We start from the raw sequence: 20,483 nt of genomic DNA, 5'->3' as shown, positions 1-20,483 counted from the left end.
TCCTCCTGTCTACAAGTAACAATGAGCCCATGTGGATCTTGACACTCAAATAAGATTTTTCCGAGAGTGTGAATCACACATCCTATCCCATTGACCTTATGTTTTATGATTCATAATTAGCTTGCTTTGATTACAAAGACCCCATTGTTTCTCAAGTCAAGTGACCTGCAGAGCCCCTAAGCCTCTTTGGGGGCATGCAGTATAAACCCTCATCGATGTAAGAAATACGTTTCACATTAACAGAAGTCCATAAAGCCGGCTAGAAAACTCCACATACGGAATACTTTTCAGAGGTATGCTATAGTCATCGATCATGGAGTCATAGTTCATAGGCTATGCTTTTATTTTGATGTGGGTAAATAGGCATAGTATACCTACTAGAAATTGAACAACAAAGTGTTTCACACAGTGCGTGCGTCAGAAAACATGCACAGATGCTATTCCAAACTCGAGACCACACAGCGACCCCAGTATCCCCGTTAGAGACAGCATGTAATGTGATCATACACAAGTGTAATAGTCCTGGGTCATTAGTCTCAGGAAGTATGACTGCACTTTAGTGTTTGTTTTGTATGTCCGATGGCAGAAAACTCTAGTCGGAGGAACCCCTTCATGAACCTGCTGGTGCACACCACGCTCCACAACTGTTGAAGGCTCCCTCGTTCTCAAAGCTTCTCAGGCGTCAAATTCGACCCTTCGTTGAGAACAAGTGTGAAAAAAGGTGCGAAATAATTGAAACTGAAATCATTTGGGTTTGAATTAAAGCATCAAAATGGGACTAATTCTGTGCCCTTCACAGGGCAATAAGTTAGTGTTAATGAACAGACTAATGCAAAGTCACATGACGTTTTATTAGACATACAGGAGCCTGGCATGGCTCCAGCATGCAGAGGTTCCATAGTTTGATCGTCGCATAATTCCAGATATTTGTTATTTCTTTTTTGGCCTTTTTATGCCTTTTAAAGACAGGGCAGTGGAGAATGACAGGAAGCGAGGGTTAGAGAGAGTCAGGGGTGGTATCCGTAAAGGACCACGGGGCGAGAATTGAACCCGGGTCGCCGGCGTACGATGCAGGTGCCCCAGCCAGTTGCGCCATGGCTGGGGCCAACAGTCGTTATTTCTATCAAACTTGTACTAGAGAAATGTGTAAAAATACAACTTGACTATTCACATCGGACACCCTGAAGAAGGCACAAGCATCAGTGTTGGTTTTTGAAACACAGTCCAATAAGATAACAATTTTACCATTTCAATCCATATGTGTGCCTGGATCCTGGACATTTGTTTTCCCTTTCAAGAGCACTAGTGGTCTTGAGTTGCTGGCTTAAGTGATGAGAATTGACAATAATATTGGTTGAAGCCAGACAGAGAGCTGTTAGAATGCAGTTTAAAGTCATCTTCCCTTCCCACTGGAGGTGCTACCACACACTGTGGCATGCAGAGTCACGGGGCCATTCAAGTTGAACTGACCTTGAGTGCAAATGTCAGTTTCAATAGAGTCTGATGAAGATGTGTTGAATGCCAAACTCTGTTGAAAGTTGTGAGGGCTACACAGGGTTGAAGATCCCCTTTGGAAGATGTGATGTGTGGTTTGGTGTGGTGTCAAGCCTTTAGTCACTAGTGACTAAAATCTGATGCATTGGCTATATTCCCATGAGCCTTTGCCAGATGAATACTGAGATCATAACAGCAGCTAACGGTGTTGGCAAACGTTTTCTTAAGGAGTGTTAAGTTTAGAGACCAGAATTTGGAGCCTAGTTGTATCTTATGTTATGCTTTGAGACGAACCATGCTTTGTGAATACTAACATTCAGCATCAAAGTTATCTTCCTTTAACATTGATGTTGCAATACAAAGTACATCTGAATGCTTACTTTCAGTACATGCCACCTGAAATTACATGAATATTTCATATAAACTTAACTTAACATTTTTATCGGAATTACTTGATCAAATTGGGTAATCACATCATGAATCAGTTTTGTAAACTGAAAGATAAATGCTGGACTAATTGCAGATATTTCATTCATGTGCAACAAATTTTTATTTATTTATTTATTTAGTCATGGTCCCTGAATTCTCCCAATTGGTTTAGAGAATGGGTGGGTTTGTACCACTTGGGAAGTTCCTACGTTATTAAGATGTTTTCTGTTACTTTTACAATTTTAGAACATATTGATCATGCCATAATTACTGGCTTCACAATTGTTCAATGTACCAATGGGTTGTTGTTCAACTATACCAGAGCCAGACTGCCCTATACGCACACTACGCACATTATGTAGGGCCCCCGCAAAATAAATCAGGGCCCCTCGCCTCCCCCTTGAATCAAGTTTAGTGAGAGTTATATTGTTGATGACCAGATGAAGCAGACCGCAGAAGACAAAAACTCCATGCGAGTGAACTGTGGGAACAGCCGTTGGATAAACTTATTGTGTTCCTCTTCTGGTTTGATGTCAACAAATAATAATAGCTGATCTGCTGACTTGCATCTCTCAACTCTGTGTCTGTAACCTAGGGAATGAAATTAAGTCAATAATCACCGTTGTTTTTTTTATGATATATGAGTGACAGGCTATGCAAATATTGGCAAACATTTATCTGATAATAGCCTAGTTCCCTCTATCTATCCAGTTAGTTCACATCATGTTTGCTTGTCATCTGTGCAGAAATGAACATTGCATGACACTCCTCTGCTTATCCTGTCTTTGGGTAATGCGAAGGCTGATGCTGCTGCCAAGGCCGCAGCCGCTCTGACCCTCGATGTGACTAAAACATGTCCTGTATTAACCACTTCTCTCCCACAAGACTTAATTGCGTTACAAATATTTGCCACTCAGGGAGAATGGAAAACCTGGCGCCGTGATGGCTGTATCCTTTCAAATGGGGTCTGGAAGAGAGCTGATGGAAAGCCCTGCATACCACGTCACTTTTTTCCACATTTTGCTAAATTAACGTGTGGGTTGGACAATGCGCCAAAAGGCGGGATGTTTGAAAAACATTGGTTCACAAAAGGTTTTACTGCATATGCCCACGCATACTGTCTACCTGGTCCCAAGCCAAAGCTGAGGACAAAAGCAAAGACACAGATCATACTGAGATACAGTATCCATGGACTGACATCCTGAGGAGACAAAAGAATTATCCAGCATTTAGGATCCCCCCATACACACACACACACACACACACACACACACAGTAAGTCTGCAAGATTATTGATGGTTTGAGATATACACCTCTGAACTGCTGCACTACACTGTGAAAACACAGTAAGGTATTTATCACTAGTGATCCTGACAAATTATATATAGTTCTCGCAAAAGAAAAAACAACAAAACACAAGTGGGGTTATTAATTATACTCAAGGTCAAGGAGCTGGTCCTCCTTTCACCAGAGAGTTGTAAAGCTATTCACATGAAGTATGTGAGACAGTCACAGCGTCAAGCAGAAGCACCAGAGGGCCATCAGTGAGTATCCCCCGATGATGAGTGTTCTCCTGCCCAGAGATTCAATCAGCAGACCCTGGAAGACACAACCATATACTTGACATTCCTGCTGACAAACTGAGCAGACATTTCCTCCTGCTTGTGCACTGTCCTTTCTATGGCCATCAGGACCCCTGAGTTAATACATGGGGGCGGGCTATACATGGGAATTCTTCTTCATTCTTCTTTAAGATTAAAGCATGATCTTTGCCTATTGAACACTACAGTTAATACGTGGTCATGGGTATAAATGACCCTCCACTGGACAAACATAAGCCTGATCAAATATAATCAAGTGGACCTAGACAGATGGAAGCAGTGAAGAGTTCACATAATCCACTGCCAAGTGTCACATATGGTATCTTATTTTCTGGAATTTCTGCCACAGAGAACACGTAATCTGCATAAAAATGTATCTGGGGAAATAAAAGCACAATAAAAAGGATGACATTAGGAGCAGAGATATAAAGTATGGTCCTACAAGCTGCATCCACACACTCATTCTTCATCTGACTGCCATTTTTATGATCAGTATATATTTTATTAACAGGACAGATAATGCCATTGAGCTGCTGGAAAAAGTTTACAGTAGGATAATGATTGTGAAGACTTGCAAGAGATCTTGCTCTGATCCAGGAACAGTTCCCAGGGCTTCTTAGGTTTGACTCCAAGAGCATCAAGTCTCTCCCTCTCAATGTCTGCTTTCTCTCCGTGGTATTGATCTGCACCATGAAGCTGTTTCAGTGCTGTTCAGAAACACAAGATGGCAGACATTCCACGGCTCATGAGTTCAGCAGACATTCCAAGGCTCGTGAGCATTTGAGACCCAGCTTGCTCTCTGTTAATCAGTTTCAATAGCACTACTAGTGTAAAAGTAGTAGTACAACAGGCCTTATGTTCCCAGAATTGTTTCGAATACTCTGTCAGAAAACCATGCTGACACAATGGCCCAGATGAAACATTGTCACATTAAAAAGAATAATTAACTGGCATTCTAGACAGTGTACAGTTGCAAGGAACTGTGGGTGCAGATACTGGTCTCTTACACTTGTTACACTTGTTTTCAACATTTAAGACTCTCTCTGTTAATCAATAACTCTAATATTTCTACAGGTGTACCAGCACAGAGTGCTGTTTGTGCACTAACTGGTTACACAGAAGTATCAGTATAGCTTTCCTTATCCTTGTCACACACACACTCGTCCTTTTTATCTATTAGTAGGTAACGGGGAAACCAGAGCAGAAGAAGCTGCATTGCTGCTGGGATGCAGGTGGAGGAGATCAGGAGGGGCCAGTACCCCCAATAACTTGCTGCAGTACATATTAAAGTCAAAGGATTTAGTGGGGTTTTGTAGGTTGTTGCTATCAATGTTAGTTGTGCATATTAGGCCTATCACTCTGTGAACTAAAGAAATATATTATTATATATCTTTATTATTAATAATAAAGATGATATTCCTACAAAGCCATTACTTAACAACACTGTCAAATTATTTTCCCCTCATAGAATAATCAACAGTCAAGTCAAGAGTCATCCACCATTGACTATTTTGACACTGGGTTAAAACAGCCAACAAGTAAACAGCCAAATGCCACATTTGCTTCAAGGTATAGGCCTACACAATTCATCTATCTACATCTCCTTATAGTGATCTTGGTTTAACATATAAATATATAAATATAAACTTCAAAATACAGTAACCATGAACATCAAGAAAGTAATTGGGATTTCATTCAGAAAAATTGGGATATCATTATGAGTCGTTAAGGAAAAGTTATTTGAACATGAGTTACTTTAGAACTAACCTTTATCTGGGTGACCATAAGGTTATATTGGGATGTCATTAGCAGGAGGGGGGGTACATTTCTACATCTTAATTTCTCAACATCCCCTACCGGCAACCCTACTCAACACCACCATCTACAGGCTGATGGGTGTGTTAATTAACATTACTTTGTAGAAATTTGCTTTCACTTCTACATTAAAGAGGGATTTTTGTAAATGATTGTAAAAAAAGGCCATGTTTCCATGTGGAAATTATGACAAGCATTATACACATCCTTACCCTACTGTAGGGAGAATTTACAACTGCTATTATATCCATACTGAAACGAGCCTTCAATGCAAGCAGCCCATGGTAGCTGAAATCAGAGGGAAGTTGGGAATCTAAACCCAAAAGAATGTACCAGGCTCATGCACATCAAGACAAACAGCAGTTGTGACTGGCACAGTGCAGGAGTACATCGGTAAGAATGTAACCATCCATCCTCCAGCTGCTTCATTTGGTTTTACTTACTTGTGTTACCACAGCCCCCCACAGTAGGAACTCAATGCAAGAGAAGGCTTAACTTTCTAATAGACACTCTTGGATCATTATTATGCTTAATTATTACGGTGGAAAACATTTTTACGTTTGTGGGAGCAGCTTTACAATTCACAAGCACACACTTACATGTTATAAAACAAAATGACAATCTAAAACAAATGTACAACCCTGTAAACACTTTTACCACGGGCTAACAGTTTCGATACAAATTTACAAACAGCAAATTTAAACGCACGCACGCACACACACACACACACACACACATGAACACCCACACTCACACATACTGTACACACAGGCACACACGCATGCACACCACACACACACATACAAGCATACACAAAAGTCGCAAGAGCAGAGGATGGAGCTGTTGAAGACAAATTGACAAGCGTGATTTATTTTCACGGAGAGGATATACGGGACTGAGTGGCGATCCGCTATAGGTACATCTAGTTGTTATGAATATACTCAAAAATACCTTACTTTGTCCATGTTTTTCTTGAACAAAAAGATGTTTGCTTCCATTTTATTTCCTTTTCATTTTACTGTAATTTTCTTTAGTGTAGGATACTGTCAACACGAGTCCACTGTTAACATATGTAGTGAATGATAATAAATATTTTATATATATAACCGACATAAACACTTGAAATTTAATGACACCAAAATGTAATCTGAGAACCTGTCACTTAGCTTACATATAAACTCCATCAGATTTGCCACACCTACTGTAAATAATATATAAATAGGTTTATCATCAGGGTTGGGTAGTAACGGATTACATGTAATCTGGATTACGTAATCAGATTACAAAAATCAAGTAACTATAATCAGCCCAGATTACAATAAAAAAAATGGTGTATCAGATTACAGTTACATCATTGAGGATTACCTGATTACATTTTATCATGCAAATAATGCAACTTTTTTATGATGATAGCCTAGCTATCTTTTAATTTGACAAGCTTCGGGCTTGCCGGTTCGATCCCCGACCAGAAGAAAAAATGTGGGCTCTCCCATGCCCACATCCACGGCTGAAGTGCTCTTGAGTAAGGCACCTAACCCCTCACTGATCCCCAAGCGCCACTGTAGCAGACAGCTCACTGCTCCGGGTTGGTGTGTGCTTCACCTCACTGTGTACTGTGTGCTTCCTAATTCACGGATTGGGAGACCAAATTTCCCTCACGGGATCAAAAGAGTATCTATACTTACTCACTAACTTATTTACTATTGGGGCAGGTCTCTCGGCACACTGCCTGATCGTTTAATCTTAATGTAGCCTCTTGTTTTAGTGTTACCGTTTACTTTGAGAAAGTCACCAGGCCCCCCTGGTTGAAAAACATCCCAAAGGAATAATTTTCTCACCCCCACAATTGAAATGGACATGGTGTTATTCAATCTCAGGCCATGTCCCTGGGTCAGAAAAATCCAGTGAAAGCAAAATTCATTGTCCAGGTGTGCCCTTATAAAGGTTAAGCTGAGTTGTGCATGTTTGGAGAATAGTGATCCATGATCACATCCATGATGACTAAGTGATAAATTTTGGGATGGGGTGAAAATTTCAACCACCATAACACCACCCCCAAAGTGGAGAATAGCTAGCCTATAGAAATGTATTAGTTTTGGGTGTTTTTCAGACAATGGGACCTGGTGACCTTAAAGTAAATGGTAACACTAAAACAAGGGGCTACATTAAGATTTTTGGAGGAAAAGATCAGTTATTCACACAGGAATGCTTTACTCAGAGCAAAGAGATTTCTTAGATGTAATGAAATAATAAAGAGAAAAATAGAAGGAGAATTCTTTCATCGATTCAGTGGTGGTGTCTTTTACTTAAGGGACATATTTATTTAAGTAATCTAAAAGTAATCCTAAAGTAATCAGATTACATTACATGTTTTTGGTAATCCAACCGCTTAGCTCCGCCTAGCTTCACTCACATCCATCTGGGACCTCTTCCATTGAGAGTGATTTCTCCAACCAACTTTATGGTTTAGCCAATCAGGACGCAGGGCGGGAGTTTCATAGATGTGACATAGCGTAGAAGCGACTGTGAGTCTGTTATTAGCTTCGATGTGAGTGGTTGAAGTAGCACGTCAATAGATGACGGACAAGTGGCTTATTCAATCATATGCAAGCATTTTTTGATTAGGCCCAGCCTTCTGAAGCAACACTTCAATGGATCGGTTCCAGATGGATGAGTGGAGCTAGGCGGAGCGAAAGATATACCTGTGCACGGAAAGATCCGTACACTACCCTGGAAAAGTGTGGAAAAGTGTTGCTTTTTCCAGGCTATGTTGCGTTCCAGGCGTTGTTTGAAGTTGCGCTGATGTTATGCCCAAAACATACCCATGACTGATTAAGAAACATAGGAACACCTTGTTGCGCCATCTACCCGACGTTTGATAACAAAACCACCCAAGACCATGGGTTTAGATTGCTAAAATAAGGCCCTATAACTGTCAACTGTAGGTAGATTGCTACTGATTGTTACCAAGGTTTCTAAAGTCATTTTTTCACTGCGTGGTATTTGCTCAACTCGCCTCGACTCGCTTTTTTGGTTTGCCATTAGCAAACTGGTTCCTGGTATGGCTACAGTATGTCACAACAGGATCTGGACTGTAATACTAGCAGTACACACTGTTATATGTAGCAAGTGATTTTGTAATGGCAGATCTCCTATTGTATATCATGGGAGCTGTAATTCCTTACAGAACCATAAACCATTCATTAAAAAATGACATTCTCAGTGTTCATGTCTTTATTTCTTGATCACATGAAAAAACTAACTTTTTACGATAACCAAACAAGTAGGCCTACGCACAAGTAAAGACATTGGTTACATAATTGTGAGTCCCCTTTGCAATGAGTGAAATTGCTAATTTTACAAAGAAGTTGACAATAGTGATGCTCCAAGCCCGTCCGCACCTTTCTTACCCTTGGACTGGAACGCAGCATGAATCTCCAGAAAAGTTTTGCTCTTGGTTTCTGGAACTACAAGGAATATGTAGATGGCCACCATAGCACAGACGGCCAAGAACACCAGGAAGCAGTACTGCTTTAGCCCACTCTGGAAGAAAAGCATAGAAGCCTATTAGCTATATTAGTTAACAAAAGAACAGATTAAACATTACGATTACCATAATGATGCATGACAATCCTTAATTCAGTTATATCAGTTAGACTTTAAAAAATCACAAGCTGTTTTCTCAAATCAAATATTTTGAGCAATATGTATATCGTTGAGGTCTTTTTTTCTAAGGATATGAACACTTTCACATGTGAGGTTGTGATTTGACTTTGAATATCAACATGGCTGATCAAATCAGACCTGTGATCATAGTGATATTTACTGTAAGTCTCTCTTCAGTTCAGGCCAAATACAGAAACCATGAAGGCAACACAATGACCAGAAACACCTGCCCTGTATGCACCTACCACAATGAATGGGAAAGCCATTCCAATGATAAAGAAGCTGAGCCAGTTGACAGACAGTCCGATCATATAGGCAGCAGGGCGTGCGGTTTGGGTAAACAGCTCTGTAGTTAAAATGTTGGTGACGCCACCTAAATCAGAGATACGGCAATATTCACATTTGGTGTCCTTAAATTACATGCATTATCTAATCATTATGTTTTTGTTTTGGGATTGCCATTTAGGCTAAAACATGTTGTGCTTATATTCTGATGTTGAACTAACTGAAAAATGTTACACAAATAATGATTTTACTGTATTTTAAAATACACTTAAAGTGAGGTCAGTGGCTGAACTAAATCTAGTACACTTTTTGTACTAAGAGAAAAAACACTTAAAGTGTATTTTAGTGCATGACTGCACCTGGTCCCAAGCCAAAGCTGAGGATGAAAGCGAAGACACAGATCATACTGAGATACGGCACCCATGGGCTGACATCCTGAGAAGAGAAAAGAATTATCCAGCATTTAGGATTCCATTGCTCATGGTTTGCCACACACACACACACACACACACACACACACACACAGAGAGAGAGATAGAGAGAGAGAGACAGAGAACTGGAGAAGGACTCAAGATTGTAAAATAACTCCATCACTGATACTGATGATTAATTATGGGTCTCGCCAATACAGCAAATGCTGGTAGTTTATTCATGCTGAGCAAATCTCTCTCTTTCAAAATCTTTCTTTTAACACAGAGCCGTAAGTGTGAAATGACTCACCTGGAAAGTCAGAGCCAGAGTGAAGCAGAAGCACCAGAAGGCCATCAGTGAGTATCCCCCGATGATGAGTGCTCTCCTGCCCAGAGATTCAATCAGCAGACCCTGGAAGACACAACAGCTCATATCATGTCACATGACAGTCCTGCTGGCCACCCGCTCATGCCAGTCTACCTCCAGAGTCCTCTTGACTCTGAGGAAGAGGCAGTGCGTCGAAACGTCAGTCGATTGTGCACCACAATAAAACAAGTTCAAAAGTTCTCTGAGTGCTCCGGTCATCCCTGGGTTTAGCCTCTTTGAAGTAGCCCAGCCAGTCTCTCTGACCCTTTGGTCCTGGACTGTGAGCACCGAAAAGGCTTGAGCGCAAGTGACACCCTTCTAACCAGTCTACCTCCACTTTGATAAATCCATGGCCCGTTCTGAGACCTCGGGAAAGAAGCATCAGGTCTTTTTGCTTGCAGATAATTAATTAATTGCTTGCAGATAATAGACTAATTAATTGTTTTACTCGATAGATAGATAGATAGATAGATAGATAGATAGATAGATAGATAGATAGATAGATAGATAGAGATACTTTATTGATCCCCAGGGGAAATTCAAGAAATTATGCTTATTACTGAGGACAAGCAACAGTTACTTCATGGTACATTACTGTGGAACATGAATCACTCATGATTGTCACGTTTATCTTCCTTTGGCATCTGTCATCTGATCTCATGGTTGGCCAACTGAATTCCACATTTCCCAAGGGACAGGTGAAACTAATCTCCTCCTTCTTACCACTTTCCCCCTTCATGTACTCACCCTTCCATAATCATCTCTTTTTAAGTCTGAGATTTTGTCACAGTTAATGTCAGAGAAGCTGTGTCACTACACAACAAACAATCTTCTCGGCAACATACTAACTGACATTGTTAGATTACTAAAATAAGTTGACTTACACAGGTAAGAGCAGTAAAAAGCTCGCATAATCCAGCGCCAAGTGTCACATAAGGTATCTTATTTTCTGGAATTCCTGATTGGGAAAACACATAATCTGCATAGAAATAGATCTGGAACAGGAAATCACAATAACATAATTACATTAAAGACAAGACATATTGCTGTATGAGCTGCATTCCATTCTTACATAGTTGTGAGACATTATTATATTTATCATTGACCCCAGTGATGTCCTGTTTAGTGATTTAGACACAGTAATAATGTTCATTCATTTTGAATAATAATAACTGTACTCCAGTCTATTAAACTCAACATCTGCCAAATATTACCACAACAGATATTTATATGCAGTCATATATACAACAGATACGATTTCAGGACTAAGTACTGTGACATTTTATTAACATGAAAATTTGATTTATTACAGTAGGCCTGTACACAATGACTTAAATTATGTCTCAACACCATTGTCTTGGTTATAATACTGAGTCTGATATGTCTGAACCGCACCGCATTGATGCCATTGAGCTGTTGGAACATGTTTAGGATAATGATTGTGAGGAGCTGCCAGCGGAGACTCTGATCCAGGAACAGTTCCCAGGGCTTCTTAGGTTTGACTCCAAGAGCATCAAGTCTCTCCCTCTCAATGTCTGCCTTCTCTCCGTGGTATTGATCTGCACCATGAAGCTGTTTCAGTGCTGTTCAGAAACACAAGATGGCAGACATTCCACGGCTCATGAGTTCTTATTCACTAGATTCTCTTCACTTTTGTTCCAGGAATGAAAATGTGTTTACTGTTCTGAGCACTTTGACACAAAACCATGCTTACTGCAATGGCTCATTCACTTATAAAAACTCAAACTAGACCGCATTCTAGACAGCGTAAACACGACCACAAGGAACTCCACATGCAGTGACTGGTCACACAGAAGACTCAGTATAGAAATAGCTTCCCTTACCCTCGTCGCACGCACGCTCGTCCCCTTTGTCTATCAGTAGATAACGGGGACTTTCTGGAAACCAGGGCAGAAGAAGGAGCTGCATTGCTGCTGGGATGCAGGTGGTGGACAACAGGAGGGGCCAGTACTCCTCTCCCCCCAATAATTCACTGCAACAAGAGTCAGCTGATGTTAGTGAGGTAGATTAAAAACAGAACCGTTGCCTGGTCATGCATGGGTGATGTATTTCACATGGGGGAATGTACTTGTGTATCAGTCCATGAGTCAATTCAGTGTGACTGGCTTTTACCAAATCCAAGAGGTCAGTTAACCCCTTGGTCCTTACTTACCGCAGTCCGACCACCTGACCCACAAAAATGCCCCCTGTGATGAATACAGAGGTGCCCATGGCCATGGCTCCACGCAGTGCACGAGGGGCAATCTCTCCCAGGTAGAGGGACTGGACACATGAACCAATGCCTGTACATCAGAGGGACAGACTCAAGAATAGCCAATTCCTGAAAACTCCAAAACTTTTCCTTCAGCTTTTGTTATCTTCCAAAAATATTTTGCATTGGTGAAGACAAACCTTTTTGAATTTGTCTGAATAATTACCTGCATTTATGCCAATTAGAAAACGTCCAATGATAAGCAATTCAAACAAATGTGTAGTCTGGCTTATTCCCATGAAAAAAGCTGCAAGCAAAGCAAATATGTTGTTCATCATCAATGTCCCTTTCCTATAATAAAACAATAACAGAACAAAGTGAGTATGAGAAGCAGTATCACAAGGACTACTTTGATAATTTTCCACTCATTACCAAGTTCAGTCAAAAATTAATTTCAAAATCATTCACCAACTAATGTGGTTTCTGTGGACAAAATATTATTTTGAATCCAACACCATGGATTTAACTTGCTCATGACACTCATGCAGTATGTACCTGCCCTGCTGTCAAACTGAGCTACAATTCCTAAGAGCAACCAAACTGATTGAATAAAAGTGAATGATACGTATTAGCTAGTTGGCTTTACCTGTAGGAGAATACTGTAATAAACAGACCTTAGTGTGACATTCTTTTTATGGCAATTCAAATGTTAGATTACAGCAGCTACATCTTATGTGTCTGATTTGTAGCCTATTACATATGATAGCCTAGATGTCCTCATCAAGGTCATTATGAAAGAGGAATAAAACATGACTGTGCAATACCTTCCATACTTGATCGACAATGCTCCACCAACATACGAGCCCACAAGTCCACCAATGGTAAAAATAGATACAATGACGGACCAGAGGAGTGTCAGCCGCTGCTCTGATATCTCCGTGTCGTATCGCTCCATCCATGTCTGGTTGATAAATGTCATCACATACTGAGGAACCAGAGACAGACAAGGGGGTCATTGGATAAGAGAACACCAAAGTCCATACATCAGACCATGAATTGCTGTTAGCACAGTTGTGCGTCACGCGCCTCTTCCCTGTGACTAAGCAAAGTCTGACCTTCAACAGGTCTACTTCATGTGACAGTCTGTGACAAAGGCTGTTATTATGGTTACGGATGTGCTTGGACTTCGTCGCTATTGGCCAAGTCAGGCACGGGGAGTCACACTATGGACATTAGGGTTGTGTGAATTGCCCTATAGGAATGCTGGAGCTCCTTTTGAGACATTCCAGGGATGGGTATTGGACATGCATTAGAGGGTAGGCCACAGGACGCATGGGTATTGGACATGCATTAGAGGGTAGGCCACAGGACGCATGGGTATTGGACATGCATTAGAGGGTAGGCCACAGGAGGCATGGGTATTGGACATGCATTAGAGGGTAGGCCACAGGAGGCATGGGTATTGATGGAGTGGCTATCTGCAGAGCATGTGCTGAGACCAGGCTGGCTTCAAGACCTACAGTGTACAGTATATGTGATATATCATATGTGATCATTCACAATATGATATATGTTTGATGCATGATGTATGTACCATTTGATATAATGATTACGATATCCAATCATTTTCAATTATAAGGAATTTTGATTTGATCAGGAAATGACAGAGAAAATATTAACCATAGCAATCTCAGTTAAAATGATATCCCAAACATATTTACCTTAGTGGGTGCATTTACAACAGAGATGTTAAATCCATATTGAAATGTTCCTCCGATGCAAGAAGCACAGGCAGCCAAAACCAGTGTTCTGCTAAGAGACTAAACAGAAGAGAATGATTCAATCCCAAGACAAAGTTCATGCAACACTGACGGCTTGTTTTTAAGTGCAGTGATCATAAAACAAGTTCCTGTAAGTCAATACTAACATACATTTAAGCAAATGCAGTGGTCAGGGAAATACCTCTCACCACGAGAGGATTGGCCTATATGATAGTAGGTAGGAAATATTTGATGATCAAGATACAATTGCCATACAATTTGCAATCTAGGGTGTAACATAGACCTTTATTATTTCTGAGCAATCTACAACCCCAAAACAGAAAAAAAGTTGGGACGTTGTGTAAAATGTGAATAAAAACAGAATGTAATAATCTGCAAATCTCTTCAACTCATATTTAGTTGCAAAAAGGACACAGACAACATATCAAATGTTGAAAATGGCAAATTTGACTCTGTCATGGAAAATATATGTTAATTTTGAATTTGATACCAGCAACATGTTTCAAAAAAAGTTGGGACAGGGGTAACAAAATGCTGGAAACATGAAAATGGATGTTTCAAAATTAATTAGGGTAACTGGCAACACGATTGGGTATGAAAAAGAGCATCCCAGAGAGGCAGGGTCTCTTAAGGCTATGATATGGTCTCGCGTCTGTGTCTGCAAAGTAAAGATGTAGGGGTGTTCATCACTCTGTGCAAACCTGTGTGCACAAATGATGAAACAATATCATTTTAATGCTTCTTAATATGAAATTGTGAATCATTTACAGGCACTGCATCAACACCAGACCTGTTTCCTGACCTGTCATTGCATGGGCTCAGGAAAACATCTGATAACCATTCTCTATTTGTACAGTTTGATACTCAATTCAAAAACTGCAGCCAAAATTGTAATGGCTAAAATTGTATTGAGACATGATACAGAAAATACCACCGTCTTATCTGGGCCTGAGCTTGTTTAAAATATATGGAAATATGGAAAAGAGGTATATGGAAAAAGGTCCTGTGGTTAGACCAATCAAAATTTGTCATTCTATTTGGAAATCATGGACTCATCTGGGCTAAAGAGGAGAGGGCCTATCCAAGTATCCAACTTGTTTTAGTGCTCAGATCGAAACCCAACATCTATGACGGTGTGGAGGAGCATTAGTGCCTACAGCATGGGCATCTTGCACATTCAGCAAAGCACAATCAATTCTGAATGATACAGGTTTTGAGCAACATATACTGCCATCCAGGCAATGTCTTTTCCAGGGAAAACCTTGAATATTTCAGGAAAACAATGCCTAAATAAATTCTGCACATATTTAAATAGTATTTCTCCATAGAGGAAGAGTCCAGGTGCTAAGATGGCCTGTCTGCAGTCCACATTTGTCAAATTAGGTGCATAATGGAATGAAAAACATGACTAACCCAAATACCCCATACTGTTGAGCAACTAAAATCCTCTATTGGGAAGAAATGGGACAACATTTCATTCTCAAAACTCTAGCAAATGGTCTCCTCAGTTCCTAAACATTTACAGAATTTTGTAAAATGAAGAGGTTAGGCAGTGAAGCATGCTCCCGCCCCAACTTTTTTTGAAGCATGTTGCTGGCATCAAATTCAAAATGAACATATATTTTCCATGAAATAGTCAAATTTTCATTTCCAACATTTGATATGTTGTCTATGTCCTTTCTGCTGCTAAATATGGGTTTATGAGACTTGTATATTATCACATTATGTTTTTATTTGCATTTTACACAACGTCCCAACTTTTTCTGTTTTGGGGTTGTATGATGGAATGTAACAAATCATGGATTCAAAGACCAATGTGGAGTACAACTGCAGGTATAAAGATGAGTTGACTATTGATGGAAATATAAAATAACCATAACATTGTGATGTCAAGGAAATGTCTCCTTTACATCAGCCAATAATAATAGGTCTCATGCTATCTCATCAGTATATCATATAGAAAATATGGATTATGTTGTAGTAAATTTGATGAAATTTGACTTACCTCAACTTGCACATGCTTTTCTTTGATATCTCTGAGCAAAGGCTCCGTCTCCATCATATCTCCATTTTCTTTGGACTTTTTCATTTTTCATGAATTTTCCTTTTGTAGCCTACTAATATTTGAGTGTTGTGAGAAAAAAAGTCTAGCTGTGCCTCTTTTATGTACAGAACAACACAATCAATGTCTTGTTCTGAGTCTGAGCCAAACTTAAACAGCATACAAATTGCAAATTATATGGAAAGAAAATTTCCCCTAGGGTCATCTGCATAGTATGTCTATGATCAGTTCAAATTTTAACAAGTTTGTCTGGGTTCACCCAGGCTAAACTGTACTTCGAGTGTTCGAGTGATTTTTTTTTATCGTATTCATTGAAATCGACACTATGCTCCGAAAGAACAACATAAATCAGCCGGTTTTAGAAAAAAAAACACTTCTAGCTCCACCTAGAGCCTGTTATTTGTTTTGCAAAAATCCACAGCTCCCGGTTCTTCTGGTCCAATAAGAGCAGGGCTGTGTGAGATCTGACTGTCAATCACAGTCTGGTGCAGTTTGGTGCGCACTGACTAGCACAAACTCGATGAGAGGGTGCTCGGTGGTAGTGGGGGAGGGGCATGAGAGTTGCAAACATTACAACATTACAAACTTTTTTACTTTACATGAGCTAGCTAAGTCAATGAGCAAAAACTGAACGGCAAGTCACCTTGAAGTTGGAATGAAACTAAATGCGCTCCTCCGGCCAGACCCAGGAGATCATGCCGAAAATGTACTGAGCTAGAACAGAGGATTTCCACTTTGGAATCAAAGATGCATAGCCCTTCCATCAAAGACGGATGAACTGCGAGAGACATTTCATGAAGTGAGTACAGCAATTACTGGAAATACCCAAAATGTAACCAAGCAGTCTAATATCACTGCTATTAGAGCAGACCTCACAAAGGAAAATGTGGGTACAGAGCCTTGGCACAGGCAAGGTGCCAGACCAAAAAACAAAAAGAAATAATACAAGAACTGTAATTACCTCAACACCAGTAAACTCAGATGTTAACTTCAGACCTCAGACAGATCAGCAGACTGCTACAGGGCTTGTGGTCCTAAGGGAAACCCACAGCCCCTAAAACTATGGAACAGATTTGAATTCCTCCAGAGCGTAAGAGAGGAATTTCCCAGGGAACAGACCCAAAGCAGGCAGTGATCTAACCACAACAATAGAAAGATGGGCACAGGCAAGAAGCAGCACTCGGCACCTATTCATCCCACAACCCTCATTCTAGGCGACTCTGCTGTGAGACTTTTAAACAGGGAATGGATGATTGTATGTTGTTTCCCAAATCCTTAAGTCTGACTGACACAAAAAACAAACTTACAGAACTGGTGTCAAAATATGCAACTATCAAGCGCATCATTGTGCATGTTGGAGCAAATGACATTTACAAAGAACAGCTGTATGTCCAAGAAGATTTAAAGGAACTTTTCTCGGTCCTATATGAGCTTGGAATACAAATTTTCATCAGTGGCCCACTCCCAGCAAAGGGAAGCTTTGTATTTACCAGACTATTCAGTTTAAACACCTGGCTCGCAAAAACATGCTTTTCAGCTGGGATGGCTTTTATTGACAATTTTAACTTTTTCTGAAATCGCAGGGAATATTTCAGACCAAATAGCACAAAGTTGAGTTGGACTGGGACCAAGATCTTAACCTATCACTTCTCTCTCCTGCACCCAACATTTTTTCTGCCAACCTTGAGCCGAGCCTCTGATAAGCGCTCAGTAGCCATGCAGACGGAACAAGCTGATGACATCAACAACTCAGCTAAACCAAAACACTCTGCACTGGCTGAAACAGAGATATGCCCAACCCCCCTGCTGTGGGGCCCTCTGGTAACCACCCGCTAGCCTCCACTGAAATGCAGACCTTGGAGAAACAAACAAGCTGCTCAACAATGCCCAGCCATGTCCACTGGACAAGTTAAGATGGGTGCCGCTGAAATAACTCAAAGTCAATCACTGGCGTCAAACTCCCTAGAATCTCAGCAAACAAATGGATGTAATGAGCATGAGGAGATGGCACCTATCAAAACTACTTAGAGGCTATCAGAAAGGAAGGGTCATGTTGTAACCACCACTCCTACCAATACCACCTCCGTTAACTCCTTGTCACCACAAAGACACAACAACATAGAATACACTACTGGAATACCTGCTGAAAGCGGAGCGTCTGCAACAAACTTCCCAGAACCTCAGCAGGCAGATGTAGACTCTGGATCAATATTCAACCCCAACCTCCTAGATTTCCCATCACCATCCACACCCAATCAAACTCCCCAGGCCACACAAACCCCCCTAATCTCCCATCACTATCCCCACCCTATCATCCCACCACCCAATCAAACTCCACAGGATCCCCTAAATACCCATCACCATCCCCACCCAAGCACATGATGTTCCCTGCAAGAATGGAGAGACTACTGTACCAGTAGTAGGGATAATGGTAAACTGCGATAAAAATGTTGACGATAATTACCGCTTTCATTTCAAATATCATGATTATCACGGTTGATTACCACGGTGTGGAAACCGTGTGTTTAATCCTTCCCAGCTTCATCCAAGCCTGCTTTTGACATACAGTAGGCCTGGTACAATAAAACAAAACTGGTACCCTACTGATTCTGATGTCTAATTGATGGATTTAACTGAGATTCGCATTAGGCTACACCTGCTTTTTAAAAGGCATTTTAAACATTTTCATTTTCACCGCAAAACGTGCACTGTATCATGTAGTCACAAAGTTCATTTCGGCAGTCAGGATGTAGGCCTATGAATGTGAATGAAAATATGCCCTTCTCCAGTAGCAATAGGCAGCAATAGGCCACCTTAAAATGTACCAGAATAAATGGATCACATCTACTCATTAACAACTATGAGCACCCCCAGGTGAAAATGAGTTCCAGCGTCCCCGGTTAACTTTTGATTTTTGGTTGGTTGACTTTTTTGGTTTTGCATAGTTTTGCAACATAGTAAACACTGTCAAACTTTTTGAAACTATTTCAGCTTGTGTAGGCCTAGCAGTGCTTTCTGAACATATTGAACACACTTTTAAAAATACCGCGATAATACCGAAAACCATGATCATTTTGGTCACTATAACCGTGAGGTTAAAATTTCATACCGTTACATCCCTAACCAGTAGCCATGCAGTGTTTTACTAGCCCAAGATCTTTAGCACCAAAGAAGCGCAGGGCACCTCCACCACCTCGCCCCCGTTCAGAAAGATCTCTTAAGCAGCAACAACCTCTTAGTTCATTTTCTCAGCCGGCACGGAATGTGCAGTGGAAAATACTGATGGCAGCTGCAGGGGACAATTATATGATATTCACAGGGTCCCTGCCATATAAATGGTACTGACAGTAGTTTTGAGAAAATGCCGGGACCCAGTAAGCCCATGACATTCTCTATTCCTGTATTGACAAGTAATAGAAGACAAGTGCATCGAGCTTACAGGGTAAACCAGTCAAATCTCCTACCCGTACCACAACAACCTCAGATTTCCCCTGTGGATCATATTTCAGTTAGTCACTTACAGCAAAACCACCACCCCTAAATATCAGATCTCTTTCAAACAAATCATTCTTAATTAATGATCTGATTTGCACACACAACCTTGATTTTTTACTTTTAACTGAGACATGATTAGATCAAGCAAACAGTGTTCCTAGTCTCATCGAATCAGTTCCCCCAAATTTCAGTTTTTTTGAGTGCTACCAGAGCAAATGAAAGAGGTGGGGGATAGTGACAATTTTCAAGACGTCTTTTCAGTGCAATCAGTCATCATTCGGTGACTTTACTTCATTTGAATATGTGTGCACGCATTAAGTCTTCTCCTCAGATTTCATTACTAACAATTTATAGGCCTCCAAAACATTCAGCTAAAGTTTTGCTTGAAGAACTAGGTGAACTGCTATCAGTCATTTGCATAGAGTTTGACTGTCTTATTATATCAGGGGATCTAAACTTGCATGTGGATAATCCTGAAAAAAATTATGCCAAGGAATTAATTGCACTAATCAATATTTTCTCCCTAACACAGCTTGTACAGGGGCCGACACACTCTCTCGGCCATACCCTCGACCTTATCACAAAGGGTCTCAATGTCTCTACAGCTGTTAAAGACCTGGCGTTATCCGATCATTTCTGTGTGTTTTTTGATGTGTCTATGTCCCCACACACTCAAAACAGAGCTATGATGGTAAATAGGAGAATCATAAATGATCAGACAAGTGCTGTCTTTGAGAAAGCACTTTCACAGACATCAAGTCAACTGTCAGACTCATTAGAAGACTTATTCGATCACACAATGCAAAAATGGTGAACATTATGGATGATATTGCTCCATTACAATTCAAAAAAGTTAAGGACAAACA

General features: G+C 40.5%; 1 protein-coding gene across 1 annotated transcript; it reads right to left on the bottom strand.

Annotated features, from left to right (window-relative positions):
- Window positions 1–3,184: 3,184 nt before the first annotated feature.
- Window positions 3,185–16,373, bottom strand: LOC125294987 (solute carrier family 2, facilitated glucose transporter member 11-like). The gene is made up of 13 exons (XM_048244088.1): window positions 16,066–16,373; window positions 14,001–14,099; window positions 13,104–13,264; window positions 12,506–12,630; window positions 12,241–12,370; window positions 11,912–12,060; window positions 11,463–11,650; window positions 10,952–11,062; window positions 10,011–10,112; window positions 9,650–9,725; window positions 9,251–9,378; window positions 8,750–8,882; window positions 3,185–4,231 (listed from the first exon to the last, which is right to left on the bottom strand). The coding sequence occupies exons 1-13, from the start codon at window positions 16,147–16,149 to the stop codon at window positions 4,029–4,031; spliced, it is 1,689 nt and encodes a 562-aa protein (XP_048100045.1). The 5' UTR covers window positions 16,150–16,373; the 3' UTR covers window positions 3,185–4,028.
- Window positions 16,374–20,483: the final 4,110 nt, after the last annotated feature.

The sequence above is a fragment of the Alosa alosa genome, chromosome 5 (genome assembly GCF_017589495.1).
Source record: "Alosa alosa isolate M-15738 ecotype Scorff River chromosome 5, AALO_Geno_1.1, whole genome shotgun sequence".
In the NCBI taxonomy this organism is placed as follows: domain Eukaryota; kingdom Metazoa; phylum Chordata; class Actinopteri; order Clupeiformes; family Clupeidae; genus Alosa; species Alosa alosa.
Note: the sequence above shows the minus strand (reverse complement) of the source record. Positions and strands in the feature narration are given on the sequence as shown.